The sequence below is a fragment of the Bactrocera dorsalis genome, chromosome 3 (genome assembly GCF_023373825.1).
Source record: "Bactrocera dorsalis isolate Fly_Bdor chromosome 3, ASM2337382v1, whole genome shotgun sequence".
Taxonomy (NCBI): domain Eukaryota; kingdom Metazoa; phylum Arthropoda; class Insecta; order Diptera; family Tephritidae; genus Bactrocera; species Bactrocera dorsalis.
Genome location: NC_064305.1, coordinates 84,897,215 through 84,919,550, shown reverse-complemented (window position 1 = coordinate 84,919,550; position 22,336 = coordinate 84,897,215). Strand labels below are relative to the sequence as shown.

The 22,336-nt window shown below is 33.0% G+C and overlaps 3 protein-coding genes across 8 annotated transcripts in view; 1 reads left to right on the top strand and 2 right to left on the bottom strand.

Annotated features, from left to right (window-relative positions):
• The window catches only part of LOC105227744 (V-type proton ATPase subunit C), a 40,468-nt gene extending 25,570 nt beyond the window's left edge, over positions 1-14,898 (top strand). For 3 of the 6 annotated variants that reach the window (XM_049452786.1, XM_049452785.1, XM_049452787.1), the window contains exons 5-11: positions 1,236-1,396; positions 9,965-10,151; positions 10,370-10,468; positions 10,532-10,787; positions 11,571-11,668; positions 12,652-12,793; positions 12,871-14,898. In XM_049452786.1, the coding sequence (XP_049308743.1) occupies positions 1,236-1,396; positions 9,965-10,151; positions 10,370-10,468; positions 10,532-10,787; positions 11,571-11,668; positions 12,652-12,793; positions 12,871-12,969 (1,042 nt within the window). In that variant the 3' untranslated portion in view covers positions 12,970-14,898. The remainder of the gene's footprint in view (positions 1-1,235; positions 1,397-9,964; positions 10,152-10,369; positions 10,469-10,531; positions 10,788-11,570; positions 11,669-12,651; positions 12,794-12,870) is intronic. The other 3 variants (XM_049452789.1, XM_049452788.1, XM_049452790.1) reach the window with 3 other exon arrangements.
• Positions 14,899-15,956: 1,058 nt separating this feature from the next.
• Positions 15,957-19,169, bottom strand: LOC105227745 (pickpocket protein 28). Its single transcript, XM_011207244.4, has 8 exons — positions 18,825-19,169; positions 18,464-18,736; positions 18,129-18,392; positions 17,835-18,072; positions 16,931-17,070; positions 16,727-16,857; positions 16,420-16,660; positions 15,957-16,361 (listed from the first exon to the last, which is right to left on the bottom strand). Exons 1-8 carry the CDS (start codon positions 19,079-19,081, stop codon positions 16,112-16,114), a joined length of 1,794 nt encoding a protein of 597 aa, XP_011205546.2. The 5' UTR covers positions 19,082-19,169; the 3' UTR covers positions 15,957-16,111.
• A 464-nt stretch (positions 19,170-19,633) lies between these two features.
• Positions 19,634-21,009, bottom strand: LOC105227746 (ribonuclease H2 subunit B). Its single transcript, XM_011207245.4, has one exon. The coding sequence runs from the start codon at positions 20,878-20,880 to the stop codon at positions 19,804-19,806; it is 1,077 nt and encodes a 358-aa protein (XP_011205547.2). The 5' UTR covers positions 20,881-21,009; the 3' UTR covers positions 19,634-19,803.
• Positions 21,010-22,336: the final 1,327 nt, after the last annotated feature.

The window sequence follows — 22,336 nt, the reverse complement described above, 5'->3', positions numbered from 1 at the left end:
TTATTTTCCAATTTTTTGATATTTTTTTTAACGTTCCATAAAATTTAAATCGTGCCTAAATCATTTTACCCTGCACATATATTTTACATGGCATTTTTGGCTCCAAACCAAGAGTACACCATGACGTATGAGCAACACAGAATGTGTAAATGATTTCAATGAATGCTCAAGTCATTTGGTTGTATATCGTCACCTAAAATGAAAAATAACGTAACATCACTTTTCATAAGTTTACACCGTTATAATAGAAACCACTCATATTGAAACAAAATTTGAGTTGTGGTTATAAAATGGTTATATATTGGTTATCATACAGTTATTTTGAAACAAATTTGAGTTTTGGTTATATATTGGCTATTATATCTGATAGCGATTTTCGATTTTTTTTGGTGATACGTTATTTTGTGTTTTAGGTGATGTTATGTAACTTTGACTGAATTTTTTAATGAAAAAAAACATCAATATCTTTTCTGTAGACCGAAAAATTTCAACACAAGTTTTCAAAATTGCAGATTTACTTGCTTAATGTAAAATATCTAAAATATACATGTTATTTGTATAAAAAAAATAAAATTTAGGCGCGGTTTATTTTAAAAATAAAGAGCTTGTTCACATTGAATCCTTGTTTTTAATCAGAAACTGAAATTTAAGTAGCCATTTGTATAGAAAAAATCAAATTGGAAAATGACGGACACCCTAATACAAATAAACAGAAAGCAAACGGTAATTACAAAGGATATACTCAAATCAACAGAAAGCATAGAAGCGCACAAATTATATACACACACACATATACCATCATTTTTATGTACACATACACGTAAAATGCCAACACTCTCACCATACACCCACACGCACACATTTAACGCCCACCCAATAAACAAATAACAAAAAAAAAACAATTGGAATAAGCACTTGCACACTTGCAATCAGCGATAAGCAATCATGCACCGATCCGTAGATCCATCAAACATAATTAATTTCCATAATTATTGATTTTCAAATTAATACAAATACACTTACAAACACACATACATGTACATACATATACATACATATATACAGACATCAAATGCACCCGTTCACCTAAATCAAAATTTTGAAATTATTGAATAATTTGCCAAATGAAAACCTAACCAAATCAATCCAATCACGTCCAACAACGCGCGCCTCGTTATCTCTCTTTCTCTCTCTCTCTGTGTCTCTATCTCTCTCTCGATGCTCATTTTTTATAGCAGTCGCTCATCAACGTTTCAATTAAATATAAACAATGGATTTAATTTCACACCAACTCATAGATCGTCCCCAGTGAGTAGTTGTTGTGGCAGTAGTAGTCAAGGTCGTTCCAGTCCGGACACAGATTTGGGCGAACCACCGGCATTCCCATTAAGTCCAGGTTAGCATGCCTGGTTTACAATTCTACTCTAAATATTATCATTATTTTTTCAACCAATTATCAATTATTTTTTCAGTTTTTTTTTACTAAAGATTTTCCGTTATTTCAATTGCCTTCATTTTCTTGGATTGTATACCGATATATTATACTTTTTTCGTTATATTTTGCAATCACTTCTTCGATTTCCTTTACAAATACAAGTATTCCACCTTTGTATGATTTTACAGATTCTACTTTGTCAACTTTTCTCTCTCGCTCACACACGTTTTGTCTTCAACTTCGCTCTGTCGCACACTTTGCCTACTCGTATATAATATCACAGCGATTTGTGTAAATTATTTTGTAAATTTGCCAAATATGTTAGTCAAAATATGTAAATCATAACTGAATTATACAAAAACAACACATACATATATAATTCTAGTACAAGTACACGCGTATATGCAAGTAAAATCATAAATATACATATACCAGAAGGTGTGCAAGGTGACTCATAAAGTTTGTTGTTAAGCGCCGGGGTAACAATATTACAATAACAATGCCGAAATGCTTAGTAAATAAGAAATGCGCCTGATGGTAGGCTACACGTTTTATGTTAATGCAAATTAAGTCTCAAATATGTAGTTCGGCACATAGGTTATATAAGAGTTGTTGACTTGACAACTGTAGTACATCGATTTATGCCATTTATCGATATTTTTTCAACATTATTTCGATAAAATATCGACTTTTGCCATTTATCGATATTTTTATAAAAATATTTTTTTTTTTTAATTATGAAACAAAAATGTTTAGTATACATTGTACTATTGATTAATTTACTTTTAATATTTGCTCAGGATTTAATTTTTTACATATTATGTAAGGTTCTGGGTATTATGTTTACAGAATACATACATATTTAATATGTTTAGAAGGATTTCTAGACTTTTTCTAAATAATTTTTCATTTCTGCAGTATTCAAGTGTTCAAGGTGTACGGACGTATTTTAATTCGCTCCGTGAATTAAAACGCAAACAAGCAAAAAAAAATTAAAAAACCAAAAAATCGAATAAATAGAAAATAAACAAATAGAAAACAGTGCACACAAATTGTTATAAGTAAACATAAACAAATTGTGCACGAAACAAAAAGTAAAAACAAAAAAAGAAAAATAATCAAATAAAAAAATGAGTGCTACTCAGCCTCACCAGCAAGGCCGTAGGCATTCTTTAAATGCCTACTTTAGCTTTGTCAACAACAGTAACTCCTGGCAAAAACAAAATTAACGGCGATGACTCATCATCGCAGCGATCAGCTGAAAGAGCATGTAAGCAAGCGGAGCCAGCAGAAGCAGCAGAGAACAGCAAAAGGGCAACAACAAATGCGTTGACAGCAAACAGTACGCAGGTACCAGCAAGCACCCGGTCAGCGAAGGAAAACAAAAAGCAAGGTGAGAATGTACCAAGCAAAAAAGGACCGTCTGTTCAGACTGGTATTGATCGCTATATTAACGTAAAAAGGAAACTAAGTCCAGTTAAATCAGCCGTCAATACCAAAAAATTTCAACCAGGCACGCCAAATGGTAAAAAGCCAGAAATTCTTAATGGCAACAGATTTGCCTTATTAAGCAAGGAGCCTAACGACGAAGCAAAGGGTACCACCACGGTCGTGAATGCCAAACCCCCTCCAATCTATTTGCGTGAGTGTAGCTCAAATGCGCTTGTTTCCAAAATGAGCAATTTAATAGGCACAAACAATTTTCACATTGTGCCCTTGAAAAAAGGTAACATAGATGAAACAAAAATTCAAACATACACTGAAAAAAGTTTCATGGATATTGTAAAATTCCTATCAGATAATAACAAGAATTACTACTCTTACCAACTGAAGAGCTCAAAAGGCCTAGTTGTTGTAATAAAAGGTATAGAGTCTTCGGTAGACTCTAACGACGTTAAAGAAGCACTAGAAGAAGGTGGTTTTAGCATTAAATCAGTAGTAAATATTTTTAACAGGAACAAAGTCCCACAACCAATGTTCAAAATAGAATTTATGCCAGATTCTAACAAATTAAAGAAAAATGAAATACACCCGATTTACAATTTAAAATATCTTCTCCATCGCAGAATCACCGTTGAGGAACCACACAAGAGAAATGGTCCAGTACAATGTACAAACTGCCAAGAATATGGACACACGAAAGCATATTGCACTCTACGAAGTGTCTGTGTAGTATGTGGTGATCTACATCCCACTTCAAAATGTACTCTTAAAAAAGAGGATTTAAATAAAAGATGCAGCAATTGTGGAGGAAATCATACTGCTAACTACAGGGGTTGCCCTGTTTACAAAGATTTAAAATCGAAATTGTCACAGGGTATCCAAGCACGTCGTAATCAAATGATGAATATTCCATCTAATGAAAATATTAAAATCCCCGTCCATATTTCAAAACCAGTAAATCTTAAAGACAATGCTACACAAGGGAGTTATGCAAACGTTGTGAAAGGCAATACTACACAAATGCAATTACCCCAAAACCAACCAAATGGAAGCGTTGAAACTATGATTTTAAACCTTACCCAATGTATGACACAATTTATGGCTTCAATGCAAAATATGATTCAAGAGATAATCAAATCTCAAAACCAAATGTTGCAAACTTTTTTAAGTAAAAAATGAGTGTATTGAACATTTGTTTATGGAATGCTAACGGTGTTAACCAACATAAATTGGAACTTATTAGATTTCTGGATGAAAATAGCATCGATGTAATGCTATTGTCAGAAACTCATCTTACGAACAAAAACAAATTTTTTATACCGGGATTTAGACTCTATGTTACAAACCATCCAGATGGAAAGGCACATGGAGGAACAGCAGTGTTGGTTAGAAAACGGTTAAATCACCACACATCAGAATCTTATGCCACAGCGCAATTACAAGCTACAACAATAACTATAAAAAATCGCTGCGGGGACTTAAATCTGACAGCCATATACTGCCCACCTCGGTTTAAAATTACAGACATCCAATTCAAAGACTTTTTTGAAACACTAGGCCATAGATTTATAGCAGGTGGAGATTACAATGCAAAGCACACGTATTGGGGCTCACGGCTAATTAATCCGAAAGGACGACAGTTGTACTACACTATTATGAATAAGCATAATAAGCTGGATATAATATCTCCTGGTAAGCCGACATACTGGCCCAGTGATAGAAGAAAAATACCAGATTTAATAGATTTTGCTGTCGTCAAAAATATAGATAGATCGCTTATGACAGCTGAAACATGTACAGACTTATCATCTGATCATTCTCCTGTACTAATAAAGTTATACGAACAGCCCATGATATTTGAGCCGAAAGTTTCTCTAACATCACATAAAACTAACTGGTTGAAATATAGAAAGTATGTCAGCACCCACATCAATATTGATTGCAAAATAAATACAGGAAGAGACATTGATGAAAATATAAGAGAAATTAATGAAGTAATAATTAATGCAGCTGTATTGGCAACACCAAAAAGAAACAACAAACCAGTAGGTTTTAGAAAGATCACTAATAATGAAATAGAGAAACTTGTAAATGAGAAAAGGCGAGCTAGGCGGGAATGGCAGCTAAATCGATCCCCTTCAACTCTGCTTCAACTGAAATCTGCTGTACGAAAGTTAAAAAAAGCGCTTAAACGCGAAGAGGAACACAACACTGAAAATTATATAAAGAAACTGTGTCCAAATTCTCTCAAGCAAAACTCTCTTTGGAGAGCACAAAAGTCTTTCAAGCCACCAGTAGATTCCAACATGCCTCTAAGACAGTTGAATGGTAATTGGGCACGTAGTGATGAGGATAAGGCAAATTGCTTTGCAAATCACCTAGAAAAGGTATTTCAACCCAATTGCCCAAAGAACAACTTTGAGTTGCCAACCTTGCCCAATGCCGCAAACGATTCGCATGTGTCTATTAGGACTTCTACTTCTGAAGTTACTAGAATAATAAAAGAACTTAACCCCAAAAAATCACCAGGACATGATAATATTACCCCAAAAATGCTAATTGAGTTACCAAATATTGCCGTAAAGGTGCTCTCTTTGCTCTTCAATGCAATTCTTAATCTCGGACACTATCCAAATTCATGGAAAAAGTCGCAGATCATTTTGATAGACAAACCTGGGAAAGACTTAACACAGCCGTCTTCATACAGACCAATCAGTCTTCTACCCTGTCTTTCTAAGATATTTGAAAAATTGTTACTATCAAAGATGACTCCTTTCCTCCACGAAAATAATATTATACCAACGCACCAATTTGGCTTTCGTGAAAAACATGGCACGATTGAGCAAGTTAATAGAATTACTAACGAAATAAGAAAAGCATTTGAGCACAGAGAGTACTGTTCAGCTATATTTCTAGACGTGGCTCAGGCGTTTGATAAGGTATGGCATGAGGGCCTTTTATACAAGATTAAAAATATTCTACCTTCAGAATTATATAAAACATTGGAATCGTATTTAAAAAATAGAAAATTTATGGTAAAAGTGGGAAATTTCATATCTGATGAAAGACAGATAAGGGCTGGTGTACCCCAAGGCAGTGTTCTAGGCCCAACACTTTACATCATATATACAGCAGATCTTCCAACAGCTAACAATGTATTAACTTCTACTTTTGCGGACGACACAGCTATAGTGAGCCGTAACAAATGCCACATAATAGCATCAAGAATATTAGCCGAGCACTTAAGGTTTGTCGAAGAATGGCTAGCCAACTGGCGTATAAAGGTAAATGAACAAAAGTGTAAGCATGTTACATTTTCGCTTAGACCAAAAATGTGTCCGGCAGTAAAAATTAACAATATTTTAGTACCCCAAGCGAATGAAGTAACTTATCTTGGTATTCACCTAGATAGAAGACTTACGTGGAAAAAACATATATCTAGTAAAATAACTTGCATGAAGATAAGAGCTGCAAATTTAAATTGGCTAATAAATAAAAACTCCAAACTTAGCCTAGACAACAAAGTGCTTTTATATAATGCGGTCATAAAGCCGATTTGGATGTATGGCATTCAACTGTGGGGTACGACCTGTGCAACTAATATAGACATAATACAAAGGTTCCAATCAAAAATGCTTAGATCAATCACGTGTTCACCATGGTACATGCGTAATGAAAATATCCATAAAGACCTTGGTATTTCTATGGTAAGAAAAGAAGTAGAAGACAGCAGAATTAAATATATATCTAAACTCCGTGATCACCCAAACCCTTTGGCTAATGCTTTGGTACATTCCTGTGATCAAACACGCCTTAAAAGAAGAGATATGCCCGCGTACTGAGGAGCAATGTATCACCAAAACATCTCAATCACTTGCTTGAGCGTGTCTAGTTTTTAAATAGGTTTAAGATTTTATTACTTATTGTTAGGCTTTTAAAACAAAAAGCAGATTCAATAAACAAAAAGATATTGAAACAAAAAAAAAAAAAAAATTTCTGCAGTATTCAAAGTCATATAATTCTTTTAGTTTGTCATAAAAACTGATCGATCAAAATCAAGTCCTTGTATTTATATTTATTATCATAAGAGAATATTAAATGGTAGTTTTTTATTTTCTAAATTTTATATTTCAAAATTTTTGGGTAACAATTTTTTTTTAAATAAGTTATTAATTATTGTTATTATAAGAGAAAAAAATATGGCTTATAGTTTTTTTCTAAATTTTATTTTTCAAAATTTTTGGAAAATATATTTTTGTAAAAAAAAATAAATTTCTTAATATTTATTATTATAAGCGAAACATAAATATGTCAATGATATGTTTTTTTTTTTTATTTTTCTAAATTTTTTATGTTGCAAAACTGTATAGAAACTTTTTTGTTCCGTCTTAAAAATTGTAAATAATTTTTCTATGATTTTATATTGTTATCCATTTTGTCATTATTTTATAAAATAGACTATATATAGTAATATAATGCATTCTCAATAAAAAATTATAATAATAATAAAAAATAACTTTTATGTTTTCATATCACCAAAAATTTCAATTTACGTTTTTGGTAAAAAAAAATCCACTTCATATATTTTTTATAATTTTTTTTCTAAATTTTGTAAATATCTTTTTTAAGGTATTTTTTTATCTTAACGAACTACTTTATGAGCCATCGCACACCGTTTTTTTATTTATGAGCAGTAACTGACACACTTGCATATAATACAACAATAAAAAAAGAAAACAAAGAATTTAGTAATTTACTTGTTTACACTGAAATTAAGTAAATACACAAACCTGGGTACTTGAAACATTTACCACTAAAACCCTGTAATATTTTGTATAACAGTTCCACAGACTTCCAAAACACACCACCCTTTCAGCAAAAAAAAAACTATTCTACCACATGATACATACATATTTGTACATACGTGTATATATGTATGTATGTATGTATATGCCACATTACACCCGATATCTTCCATTTCCCGCCTTCTACAGTCAAACTTTCTTTTGCGCTCGTTCATTTGTGTTTTATAAATAATTGGTTTTGTTGTATTTTTAACTTGCAATTGCTGGCATCTTAATTTATCTAACTGTCAGCTGACCGTTTTTACATTTCATTCAAACTATGATTTGTGTGTGATATTTTCTTTGCTCTATTTTCACGCCGCACAGTGTATAACGCTGACATTGTGATATTCCTTGAGTGTTTGCCACCATCACTAGCTACTTGCATACATACACATACAAACATACAAGCATATGTATAGACGCATCATCATATGCACAGCTGTAAAGCATACATAACTGTCAATGTTGTCCACCAAATGTGTCCATGTGTTGTGCTCTACAACTCACCACTACCACTACCAAAACCACAACCACTACTATGTGTACCATCACCACCAACGTTCACCGCTCACTGCTCGTCTGCGCTTCCGTCAAGCGTTTAAATGAACAAAATAAAAAAGTATATTTGTGCCATAAATGTGCAGAAATTGTATTGAAATAAAATTTGTTTGTTGTTATTATTTTTTTTTTAAGCAATCAAGGGTCGTGTGTATTTTGTTGCTGCTGTTTTATGCCAAAAAATGTGTGTTTTCCGACAAAAAGTGACAAAAAGTCATATTGTATTGCTGCGAAGTTTATATTAAAAATATTGTGCGATTTAAATATTTAATATTGTTTTATTTTATATTTTTAGATATTTATCATAAAAAAAAATTATTTAAATTTTATTGTAACAGTGTAAATTATTTTTAAGTTTTTTTACTTAAATTATTTTTAGTTATTATAAAAAAAAAATTTTGTATTTAAATTTTATTGTAGGAGTGTAAATTGTTTTAAAATTTTTTTATTTAAATTATTTTTTGTAAAAAAAAAAATTATTTAAATTTTTTAAGTTTTTTATTTTAATTGTTTTCGAAAAAGTACATACACATTTTTTTAAATATGTTATACTTCCTTTTGTTGCATTGTTATACAAATATTTATTTTATTTACAAAAAAATTGTTAAGAATGTGAAAAAATACTATATTTCATATTTTCGACTCAACAAATTTTAATGTTATTTTATTAATATTATTTTTTTGTTATAAAAATATTCTTGTCCGACAACAAATGTTATTATTTTGTTATTATTAATTATTAAATATTTTCCAAACAAATATTTATGTCCAACGTAGCCCTTAAGCTTTAGCTCAATATTTAAATCACAACACTTTTGTACGCCTGTTATTTATTTATTGTTAGACTTAGTTATAAGCTTGTTAATCGTATCTCAGTTACTTCATTGCTTGAATTTTGCTAATTGTCCGAACTTGTTTAACAAATTTTGTAATATTTTGTGCTACTTCCCATTTCTGTTTTGCCAACCCCCCCAAAAAACCGTACTATAACTGTTTTGTCTCCCAAAAATGGTCGTGTGTTTGTTGCTGTGACTAACCAAACTAAATATGTACTATAACTACTACTATTTTATTGTCGAATTTCCAAATTTTATTCACTCTACTTAATAGCTAGTATTTTATTTCAATAAAAATTTTCAAAAAAAACCACCACTTACATTTGAATACAATGTATAACTTCAATGTGTTGTTAAGAGCTACTTAACTCGAGTAATAATGCTTTTGAAAACTTTTTCACACTTTTTATTATTAATTTTTTCTTATAAAACGTAGATTAAAGCTGCCAATGATATTCCAAATTTTTTTTAATATTGAAAAAATAAATTTATGATAATGAAGTAATGTTTATTACATAATCAGTTAACTAAAATGTACTTAGCTACGGCTTAAATCTACGCTCAAGGTCAAATGCTTGTCTTATTTTATTAAAAAAAATTGTTCAAAATTACCAAGCATTTGGCCTAATTTTTTCTATAATTATTTATTTTTTTCAATTACCTTTTTTTACATATCAATTTTATATAAATTTGCATATACTCTAAAAACTCTTATTTTACCAATTAAATATTTTTCAATATACCAAGTATGTCACTAATCGTATTTTACCGTTTTTCCAACTTCGTCTTCACTTTCTCGTCATTTATTAACTTCGTCAACGCTCGTCAAATTTTCATACGCACAGCCGATCTATCCGTGTACATTACCCGCTTTCAATGGGATATGGCCAAGTACCCGATTAAGCAGTCGTTGCGCAATATTGCCGATATTATTTCGAAACAAATTGGGCAAATCGATGCGGATTTGAAGACTAAGTCAACGGCTTATAACAGTCTTAAGGGTAACTTGCAAAATCTGGAGAAGAAGCAAACGTAAGTGTGGCTAATTTAAATAGAAACCATTTAAAGTTTTTAATGAAAAAAGTGGAAAGAATAATTCAAGCGCTCCTTCAGCGAAAAATTAAAAAAAATCAAGTAAAAATTCAATTTTACCTAATTTAACTAACATTCCATTTTTCTGTATTTAAAAAATACATTTTTTTGAGTAAAAATTAATTTTAATCTAATTTAACTCACTCTTCATCTTTCAGCGGAAGTTTGCTGACCCGTAATTTGGCCGATTTGGTCAAGAAAGAACACTTCATTCTCGATTCGGAGTATTTGACCACATTGTTGGTGATTGTGCCAAAGTAAGTTTCATTCAAAAATTACAAGTTTTTCAAGTTTCTAATATTCTCTACTTTTCTTTGTAGAATTCTTGCTAACGATTGGTTAGCTAACTACGAGAAGATCACTGACATGATCGTGCCACGTTCCTCGCAAATGATCACACAAGACAATGATTATTGCTTGTTCAATGTGACACTCTTCAAGAAGGTCGTTGAAGAATTCAAACTGCATGCGCGTGAACGCAAATTCATTGTACGTGACTTCGTCTACAATGAGGAGGAATTAGCAGCTGGCAAGAATGAGATGACCAAGCTCATTACCGATAAGAAGAAGCAATTTGTAAGTACTTCATATATACACGTTTAGATCCCAATTTAATTTTGTTGTGTCTAACATACCCTGTAGTTTCTGGTTTTGCCCAAAAAAAGTTTTCAACATAAACGAGTTCCTTATTTTCAATTTAATTCGTGCCAATATTTCTTTTATTTTTAAAAATTGATATTAGAAAATTCTTGCTCTACTCTTTTTTTTTTTAAGTTTGAAGTTTGGAAGTTATACATAGTCATTCCCACGTCAGTCGGGTCTACGTAACCGGAGCGAACTCGCATTTTTATCCGACCAACGACTGTCAACTCGACACTATTCCGTCGTAAGGACAACAACAACAACAAGTTATATCCAGTCCAAGTTATACATCAATTGTCCTGAGCATTCATATAAATGATTTACACCATACATTCTGTGTTGCTCATACGACATGGTGTACTGTATGAATACAGCACATTTGATCCATGAGTTTAATTGCGTATAATTTTTAAATCGATGCTTTTACAAAAAAAAACTATTACGATTTTTTTTGTAGAGCGGACAATTTTTTACTAGAATATCATCTTTTTAAACTTCAAGGTTTATTATCTTTGGAGATATAAAATTTGTTGCAACAAATCAAAGAGTGCCATGTCTAATATATGGGAATAGTAAAATCATTTAGGCACTGTTTAAATTGAGAATAAAAATCATGTTTGTGTTGAAACCAATCTTTAAGACTAAAAACTGTAACTTCAGGGCATTATCATTAGTAGTAATAAAACATAGATAAATTGATATATTTTCTTTCCGTAGGGCCCATTGGTCAGATGGTTGAAGGTGAACTTCAGCGAAGCTTTCTGTGCTTTGGTGCATGTGAAAGCGCTGCGCGTCTTTGTAGAATCCGTTTTGAGGTGAGTGGTATATATGGCTTGGTATGAATAAGTATGTCACGATTTTTAGAAAATATTTATGTATTTTCTTTCATTTTTTCGTCTGTATATAACATTCTATAGACAAAAACTCCATTTCAACATTTCATTACATTTTCAAAATTTCGAAATTTTTGTTGTATTTCCAGTGAGCTTCTATAGACAAAAACTCCAAATTTCTAAATTTTTGTTTCCAATATTTCATTTAGAAAGGCACATAAATACCTAATAAATTCATTTATAACTCAAATTTGATCAGTGACTCGACTCTTTATAATCGATTAGTATCCAAATTTCACTTTTTTGAAACCCCAACTGGCTTCAAAACATGAACCCTTCGCAGGTGTATTTCTTATAGCATAAAATGATATAAAAACTGGAATCCTGATTTTGATCGGTCAGTTTGTATGGCAGCTATATGCTACAGTGGTCCGATCCGAAAAATTTTTTCGGAGATTGTACCGTTGCCTTGGTGAATAATCCGAACCAAATTTCGTAAAGACACCCCGTTAAATAAATAAGTTATCCATCCATAGCTATATGCTGACCACTAAGTTTTCCTGACGGCTATATGCTGTAGTGGCTCAATGTGAACAACGTGTTTGGTGCTTCTGGTTTTGCCTTGGACATTGGGCATTTTGTGAAGACGGCCTTTCATATAAAAAAGTTTCTTATACAAGAACGACTTAACTTGAAACGATCAGTTTGTATTGATTTTTCCAAACCAATTAACTTCGGTTCCTGTGTTTGAGAGAGTACTAATTTATTGGTATTAAATTAATTGTCAAAAATCAGCATAATAATGTACAAAAGGTCCGAGTAAAATTAGATAATCAATATTTAAGAAATAAATTCGCAAAAAAAGCATTTATTTTACCTTGAAACCCTAACTCCTCCCTTAAGTTGACGCAAAACGCTCAAATCAAAACTCATAATTTTTAACAACCTGTTCTTCTACTCCACAGATACGGTCTACCTGTCAATTTCCAAGCCATCCTCATCGAACCCAACAAGAAGAGCGTGAAACGCCTACGCGAATGCCTTAACCAACTATATGGACACTTGGATGGTGCTTCTGCTGGCGGTCAGAGCAATGCCAGCATTGATGTAAGTCAACTTTGCTTTCATACCTATTTATTAGCATTAAAACAACTTCCATACATGTACTCTCTTTTCTCATATAGAATGTTGACATCCCCGGCTTGGGCTTTGGCCAATCGGAATACTTTCCTTATGTGTTTTATAAACTGAACATCGATATGGTGGAAACAGCAAAAATCTAAAGTTCTTTTGAGTTGAACGCTCAACAAATCCAATTTAGCCTAATCACAAATGAAATGAAGAGAAATACCTTTACAACAACAACTATGTTTACAAAACAAGCGAGAAGAAGCAACAAACTATAATTATTATCCTACAAGTGAAACAAACAAGCAAACGCTAAAAAAAGTTTATATAAATCTTTAAAATAGTATAAAGTAAATTACTAAACCATCTGTATGTATGTTGTCAGTTCCACGTTCTTTGTTCGGTAAATTACGCGGCACAAACGAACGGCGTCAGCGCAGTGCAAAGTGTTGAGAGAGAGGAGCGTTAGTTAGACTAAGTGTACCCGCGCGCACGCCATGCCATGTTAAACAAAAGTATAAAAGCAATGCTTTACATATACATATATATTTTTATATATATATGTGTGTATATAATATATGTATGTATAAATATTTCGCGTCTTCTACGAAATTTTGTAGTTATTTCTCTATGTTGTTAAAATTTTTATTAGTTTCATTTATATACACATATATTTGTTTTATCATTGTTTGGAAAAAAAAGTTAATTTACACGCACACATACATACACACACACTAAATTCTTGTAAAGTGTATTTGCGCAGGAGCATTGCTGTTAAAACCGATTTTGCCAACAAATTTTAATGCCGAGTTTTGGCTGCAGTGGTTCAAGTGTAATTAATTATAGAATATTAATAGTAGGTTTCTTCGTTTCGTTATTATCTACTTTTTGTGTGGTTTATTAAGCCAATTTGACAGTATTTTCTATTTTCCTTTACATCTGTCGTTGTGTTGTTAGTTAAAAAAAAAGTTAAAGAAGAACTCTTTCTGCAATTTTCGCCATCAATTCAACAACAATGGGGTAAATTTTTGTTTTCGCACTAAATTTTATTAAATATTATTGTTAAATTTAGCCTTTTAGCGCAAATTATGGTCAGCTACGTTGCGTTTTACTTTCATCCATAATTAATAATAGTCGAAAATGTTTTTTTCTAAGCGCAAAATTACGTTAGGCTATTAGTTGGTGAGTTAAACCGTAAGCATTCAAGCAATTATACAGCCATTGTACTTTTATACATGCAAACACATACATATATACAAAGAAAAATATTTAATTGAACCGTTGATTTAACGGTTAATTACAAAAATTAAAAAATTACAAAAGTGTTCTCGATACTTTTTTTTGTATTTTCGCCACAATTTCATAGCTTTGGTGTACATACAGGCAGCAGCGAGTTAATAAGAACACTAAGTGAAACTTTAAAGTAATTAAAATCAAGTGGGAACATCATCATTTATTATTATTATTATTATGCGAGTTATAGCGAGAAATAAATCAACGGCATACCAAATTCAATAACAATGCTAATATCTAGCATAAAGTGTATATTTACTATATGTATGTTTATTGTTGTTGTTGAAGCTAGCTAGCATACATATATACTGCGTGTTTTTTATGCATAATCATACTGTACAACTGGCCCATATTGCTTGTGTTAAACTTAAAACATTTTTAATAAAGCCAAGAAATATTAGAAATAATGCGCATAAAAGGACATTACGGCCAGGGAAGCTGTTGCGCGGTTGTGAAGTCATGCTATAATTTCTATGTTTCTAAAAGCAAAAGCACTTGCGTATTGTAGTTTACATTTTAATTCTATCACCTATGCAACAACAAACGCATGAGCTTCCCTAACGCAAAGCAAAGCAGAAACAACGCTTTGTGTCCTTTTCAACCCCGACAACATGTTGCGAAAGAGAACGTACAATAATATTTGTAAACTCTAAACTTAAAAGTAAAATAATTATATATATATACATATATATTATTGTTATAAAGAATGAATATTTAAAATTTTATTGCATATTAAATGAAAAAGCTACACATCCAACTTACATAAGCTTACAGAATTATACACTTCCACACACAGACACACATGCATATATATACACTCACACATACAACTACCTTGAAGCTACACACAAGTAACAGAACTTATTTTGCAACAGAAAAGTGAGAAAACCAAACCAAACTCTATGTAAATGTACATTACGAGTATTTAAGCAGTCAGTATGAAAACATAAATAAGTTTGATGAAGCGTAAAAGAGTAACGAGCTAATAACGCCATCCTTGTAAATAATTATACGAAAAAAAGACATTCCAATTTTGTTGTTTTTTCTAATGGGACGCGCTGCGGTGCTATGTAACAGGTAATGAAAATTTATATGTCAAGCGGTTGTAAGGTTAAAGGAGTGATGTCTATAGGGTGGTCCTTAATGTTTATAAGATAAGGTTGTCCATAAGATAAAAAAAAAGAATTAACGATTTCTCAGTTTAACTCCTCGACCGACAATACTACCATTGAGAAAATTGAGTTGAGTGCTGTTAAGATAATGTTTGGACGTGTTGGACAGAAGGTTAACAATCAAATTCTTCTATGGCGAATTTTAAAAAGTTGAAGTTAAGGTTTGTTGTCCTCTAAAATCGATACAAGTGTAATCTAGAACATCAAATCCAAGTTTTACACTCGATTGGAGTCGGTTAAGGTGTGTCACACAGAGTAGATGGTCTAGAAAAAAATGCTCTTAGTTAGTCTAGCTCCAAGGAAGTTTTCTCAGGTGCATATTTTATAGTATAAATGGATATAAAACGATATTCTTGATTTTGATTTATTTAATTTACAGTAAGGTTGGAAATAAAATACAAAACCAGGTACTTATCGGTTACTTATCGAGGTCAGGCGTGCATATAAGGTCATGATTGTTGTCTTGTAAGACATTCGAAGGTCTTGTAGGACAGGTAGAAGTTTGCCTACTACTATTAAAAAGAAAGAAATGAAAATATTGATTTATTAATCAAATAAGTATATCACACCTCCTCATCAAAGTGTAAAAGCAAGCTCTGTCAGCCGCCTTTCTAAACACTTGCCAACTTTCTCGTATTCACAGTATTACTAGTGATAGACTTATGGAAGGAAAAATATCAACAACTAGATTTTGCTTTATTAATTTAAAAACTGTAAAGCACACACATAAATTGCTAAAAAATCAGCTACTTGAAACGGGGAATGTATGCATGTGTATCCCAGTATATTTTCAATAGATATACCACGCATATGTCTTGTATGACTTCTTAACTTAACTCTCATGCTCTGCTTCCAATTTCATCAAACGCTTTTTGGTTTGACGACGTTTGCGCAAATTATCATACAAACGCACTGAGAAGAAGTAAACCAATTCGATCAGACTCAAACTGGAAATGCCCATAAATAAGCCGAGAATGCCACCCCAGTTGGCTATCAAGGTAGCGATGCTGAAGAGCACAGTGCGCTTGATGGCCGTAAATTGATGCTCCTTGAAGTAGACCGACAAGCGCGAGCCCATGAAACTGTCGAGTGAAGAAATATTAACTAGTGCCTGATAATCAGTTATCGGCTGTCACTTACTCCTCATGCTCGTAGACCTCGCGGAAAGCCTGCAATGTTTTGTTCAGCTCATAGCGTGCACTCGAAATCTCCACATTATAATCCAGCGAGGTGCAGGCTGGCATACAGTCGCAAATGATTTTCATATTCGGATCCATGGTGGCCTGCATAGTTTGATTCTGTATTAGGATGCTCAATTCAGACTGCGCAGTATCATAGCAGTTTATGTCCTCCACACTGCAGACGGGCACATCTTGCGGCTCTGTGGGACGATGCAATTGAAGGTTATGTATAAGTATGTATATAGGAAAGCTGTGAGGGGGCTTACTTGGCATCCAAAATTTGGCGCACCCACATTTATTTATGGTAAAATTGGTTAAGCACTCCACCTGACAGTTGGATTGTGAATAGGAGCGGAAATAACGCAAATAACGCTCGTCATTGAAGTAGCACTGGCGTCTGAAATATAAAGAGTGGAGACGATTGTTAATTAATGCAGCACACGAATTGTGTTGTATATAAATGATATCACTTCTCTGGGCTGAAGTCATGCAGATTATCCGTGGATATAACGTAATGCGGCAGAACGCTGACCATCACTTCGTCGCCGTGCGGCAGCAAAATGTAATTACTCGTTGTCACCGGCACGCTCTCGGGGGACGTGAGGAAAACCTGTGGGGCGAGCCAAAAAGGAATAACTTATTTAATTTTGGTTAATACTGAAATAAGCGCTTCATGTGAGTGTGTGTATGGTTGAGGACGATGGTTACTATGAGGTTTGTAGCAATCACGGAATGATATGAATCCCAAATACATTTCTAAACATATGATGTCATTACTTGAATTGAACCACACTGACTTAAGAAATCCTTCCAAGCTTCATATTTTAAGGATGGTATATCGGGGTAACTGATGACATAACATGAACAATTCTTGAATGGAAAGATACTTTTCGTACAATGTTGCTGAACTAACTCAATTTTTGTACGGAAATAATTCTTCAATACCATTTATTTCGGTCTTCGGCTTGCCTCTTGATTTACCTCCAACCTGGATTTTGGATATTTCGTCGTCCAAGTTCCTTCCCCAAGTAAGAACGTTCTGGTCTTTCCGTCGGCTGTCTTGGAGATTCCGGTCGTTAGTGTTTCGGGTTATTGTGTTTGCATCTCATCTCCAAACTTGCACGACCCAGCAACATTTGCCATTTGAGCCCATAGGTGCTTGATTTACGTGTGACCATAAGTCCTTGTTAGCATCGTCATCCAATTCCTTGCGAAGGCATCGATTTTTGAATAATTGCAGCTTTTGGATGTCTGAAGCTACGATATTCCATTTCGTGGAAATACCGTTAGATGAATTTGATTAAAATCTTAGTGCCCTCTACCCTGATCTTAACCCTTTTGCGTTTACCTTCAATACCACTCGACTCAACTCACCTTATACCCTTGCTTAAAGCTTCGACAAGCATATTCGAAATTGTGCTGGAAACCTTGTAGAAAAGCAAAAAATCCATTGCGCGCCGACGAAAATGCTGTACGTTGCGGATACGAATTGTAGCCTTGACCCACATACCCATCGTCCAATGACCAATTGCCGGTTAACTCGTTGAAACGTGGCAGCGGCTCGAAGAAATTATTGAAATCGACAACATCCTCGTCATAATAATTTACAAAGCTACAGCATATGCAAAAAATTAAATCAAATTTTTTTTTACTCAAACCACACCTTACTTGACATCTCGATATATATCCTTAGCCTGCAGACCATTAAACTGATAGCAAATACCCTCATCGGTTGCCACAAAATTAAAAATTTTGTCACAAAAGTAAAATCGACCATTCCACTTACAAAACGGTCCCGTTTCGTTCTTCGAAATGGAGATATCGACCAATGTTTGCGTAATGTTGGGCTTGAGGTTCTTCGGTAAATATTTTGCGAAACGTTGCACAACTTCGGATTCACAAATGTGCAAAGTGGACATAAAACGTTCCAAACTACGAGCAATAAGTTTAACTGTATATATAAACATATACGCAGGTGCATTTATAACGGTTTACAAACTTACTCCGTTTCGCTTAAGTCTTCATAATTTTGGAATGAGCCATATTTTTGTATCTCCTCCAATATGCGACTCGAAATATTGGTGAAATCAAAGACATTACGCTCCATTTTTATTTCCGGGCATATCGTAATTGTAGGAAACGGTATCTTATGCACGGGCACAAGCGTTTCGTCGAAACCCAAAATTACGGGTGTGTCCTGCCATTTGAGGTAAGTGGCCCAAATGAGCGAAATCGCAAAATACACCGAAATTACAAGCACCACAAACCAATATAATCTGCAAATTTATTTTATAAAAAAAAAATATAATTATAATTATATAATTATCACTAATTTAAAAGCTCTCTACTTTCGCATTATCTCACTTCTCATAAAATGGCCTATGCAATTCCACCAAGTAACGTAATCCATGAATGGTTGTATTCTTGGAGTATTCCATAATCAAGCCCTTGCAGGCAGACCACCTTGAGCCATATTTAATGCGAGATTTAATAATTATATCGCTCGGCACTTCACTAAGCCCAGATATGGTACTCAAAGAATCGGCATTCTTGGAGGGCGTTGGCAGTTTTACATCCACTTGTGGCAATGTGGCTTCCGAGCCTCTATTGCTAACTTCCATAATGCTTAGATTAATCTTTTTATATATTATTCATTAAACAACTCGCGTTACACTTGCGTACTCCATTTACCGTTAACTACTAAATGTGCAGCTTTTAACGCCACGGCTTTTATAGCCGCTGAAACTGATGATATGCTAATTTTTAAACTATCCCTAAAGGATTTATGCCCGAGGGAGCCTTTTCCTTCTACCCACATTTATATGTATGTATGTATGTACGAGTGCCGGTAGATGGCAAAGGTGTGTAATGTGAATATACAAACAGATATTCTATACACTCGCTGACGTTTAAATACCTGCCGGTTCTGTATCATTTTATTATATAGGTGAGCCCATTATAAAAAATTCTTTTGGCAATATTATAGATTGTAGAAGCAATGCCTTAATTATTATTCCTTGCCATCTGAAATTTTGTTTCTGAGCAATAAAATATTATTCAATAAAAATTGCAAAAAGCAAAGAAGTAAGCTGAATGGCACATAAATATTTTATTTTATTACTACACTTTGGCACATTTATAAAAAATAAACCCAAGTAAACCATTTTACTAAAAAAATAAAATTTATTTGCGATTATTTTATTCTTAATATGCATAAAACAGAGTATTAAAAATATATGCAAAACAACGGGTGTTTTGTTTTGTTTACTTAATTAATGACAATAAAATAGCAACTATAAACAATTTGACAAGTCAAAAAAAGCGCAATGAACCAGTCATTGCTTTATTTCTTACTAAAGAACGATGCAATGCTCTTTGTACCTTTAGCACTCTTTGCTAACGCTTTTTCCTTGGCTGTTAAATTTCTTTCTTTAACCGGAGAAGGGGTAATTGGTGCTTGCACCACACTAAGCGGGCTTACTTCTTCACTGGAACTACTATTTGGCCTACTATGGTCATTAGTTGGTGAACCGTCAACCAAGCCACTGCTTTTAAGTTTATCTGTTGCATTTTTGCCTTTATCTTCCAATTTTATTTTCTTGTTTTCATTGGAATTAAGCTGTTGAAGAGATTTTCGCTTCTTGCCACCTTTTTCTTTTTCCTCTTTCTTCGGCGCAGTTGTCAACGGCTTTTCTTCGGGTATATCCAAATATTTTTTAAGCTCCTCGTATAAGTCTTCATCCAAATAGTCACCCACAATGTCGCATGCCATGCGTAAATAATCCATATCAGATTCTTCTCTGTTCTCGCCCTCAAGTTCTCCGCGTACATAATTTTTTGACATTGCACTCTGACCACAGTGCACGCCAATGCTGCGCAGCTTTTCAGTTACACGACGTGTTTTAATAGCTAACCACGCCAGCGTTTTCTCCGCATTATATTTATAAAATACCATGCCATTGGCTTTCTTTACATCGGCGATACATCTCAAATGCTCCTCACCGCGTATAAATTCACGCAATAAACGCAACGTGCTCTTATCATCTGCCTCACCAATATCATCTAAAGCCAGCGCTTTTTGTGAACGATGTAAACGTATATGATGCAATGCCAGCAGCGTTATATCGATCGGTGTTGTCATGTAGATGCGTCCGTTTGAGCACACATCATTGTTGATTAACCAGCAACGTCTGGGTTCAGCAAATTCTTTCACTTCCATTAGCTCTGTGTTAGATTTTGTTATAAAGAGTGTGGGCTTGCCTTTTCCAGGATGATAAAAGTACTCCAACGTCAACTCATTTTCAGGATCTTCCAATAGTTCTTTTGATATGAACATCACTTTGTAAAGCGCTGGCGCCTTCGCTGCCGGAACAACTGTTTCCTCAGTAGGTTTAGAAGACCGTGTAGACTTTTTACTCATTTTAAATTCGTCTGCAATATTTTGTTAATGATGTTAAAATTAGTTTATAAAATTTACTACAATCAAAACAAAATGCTTGCAAAATATCGCGCGCTAAAGAAAAACAAACATTTATGCGAAATGTCAAAAATGCAACTCTGTTAAATTAAAGGTCTAACCACAGTATGGTCATTCACAGTGCATAGTAAAAGAGATTGACTTTTATATAATTGGGTTTAATTTTGGACCAGTTCGGAATAATTTTCTACTAGTTTATTAGGGTGTGGGAAGTACTCATTGTGACTTGACTAAATATGATATCGGAAAAGGGTAAATTCATTGAAATCAATTTGATATTGAACTGCATGATATCAAAAATTATAAATATGTAGACGTATTACGTATACAATGCCATCTCCGAGCTACTCTTCTTCGAAGATAAGACACAAAAAGAGTTTTATACCAAAATATATTATTCGAACAAAGGCTTTCGATAATATCGCAATTTTGTTAGATTAATTCAATTTTAGAAAAAAATTCTGTCGTTTACGAGTAATCACTCAAGTACATTTAAAGAAAGTCTGTTGCCTACTAAAGTCTGTAACTCAAAAACAGAATTTTTGTGTTTTTTTTAAATATTATCAACTTTATTTGTATTAAATTTTAGATAAAATACATTTTAATACATTTCAATACATTAAAACCTTATACTACTAATTATCAATAGACAAAAGTAATTATTTGCGTACATTGTATTTGTATGGACACTGTACTTCACTGAATTTTTAATTGTATGCACATAAAAGACTTACATTACTTTAATGCTTGTGTATGTGTGTATATGTACAAATGTCTTTAAATACAGTTTTTTAACTATAAATATGTTTTAATGCGATTGTAAATAATTGTAAACACTAATTGCATACATACGAATATGTTTTTTGTTTTTGTTTCTGTTTTCAATCTAAATATTTGCATAATAATAATGCGAAACTAATTAATGTCTTTATTTTACATGTGCAGGCAAACGTACATATGTACATACATGTATGTGGTGTGTTTGCGCTTAAATTTCAGATTGAAAAGTTTATTATGCCTCATTAATTCATAACATACACACTATTACATTTTAATGTCTAAATTTATTCTTTTATTTGTTTTTTATTTCCTTGCTTGGCAACTCATCCGCTATCATATGCATGTCAGTAGTTGAAACGTTATAAAACCCGTTAAAACTTACCGTTAGTTTTTATGATTTAAGAAAAATATCATTATCATACACATGATTTTTTACGAAACCAGTATTAATTTAACTATTTAATATTTATTAAATAACTTTACATAAAGGCAAATATTTCAAGTCTTTTCAGTATTAAGTTGCATGTTTTGTTATTTCTCCGCTCTACCAATCTTGGACTGGCACGAACGTTGTGTGTTTACTCACAATGAAATGTGAGTATTAACCAAACCATTCAAT

Coding starts and splice junctions, on each gene's coding strand:
- LOC105227745 (XM_011207244.4), bottom strand. CDS start 19,081: ATGGAAGTTAGCAATAGAGGCTCGGAAGCCACATTGCCACAAGTGGAT. Junction 16,858..16,930: donor CATGACTTCAGCCCAGAGAA/GTGATATCATTT, acceptor TTTATATTTCAG/ACGCCAGTGCTACTTCAATG. Junction 16,661..16,726: donor CGCCAAATTTTGGATGCCAA/GTAAGCCCCCTC, acceptor ATCGTCCCACAG/AGCCGCAAGATGTGCCCGTC.
- LOC105227746 (XM_011207245.4), bottom strand. CDS start 20,880: ATGAGTAAAAAGTCTACACGGTCTTCTAAACCTACTGAGGAAACAGTT.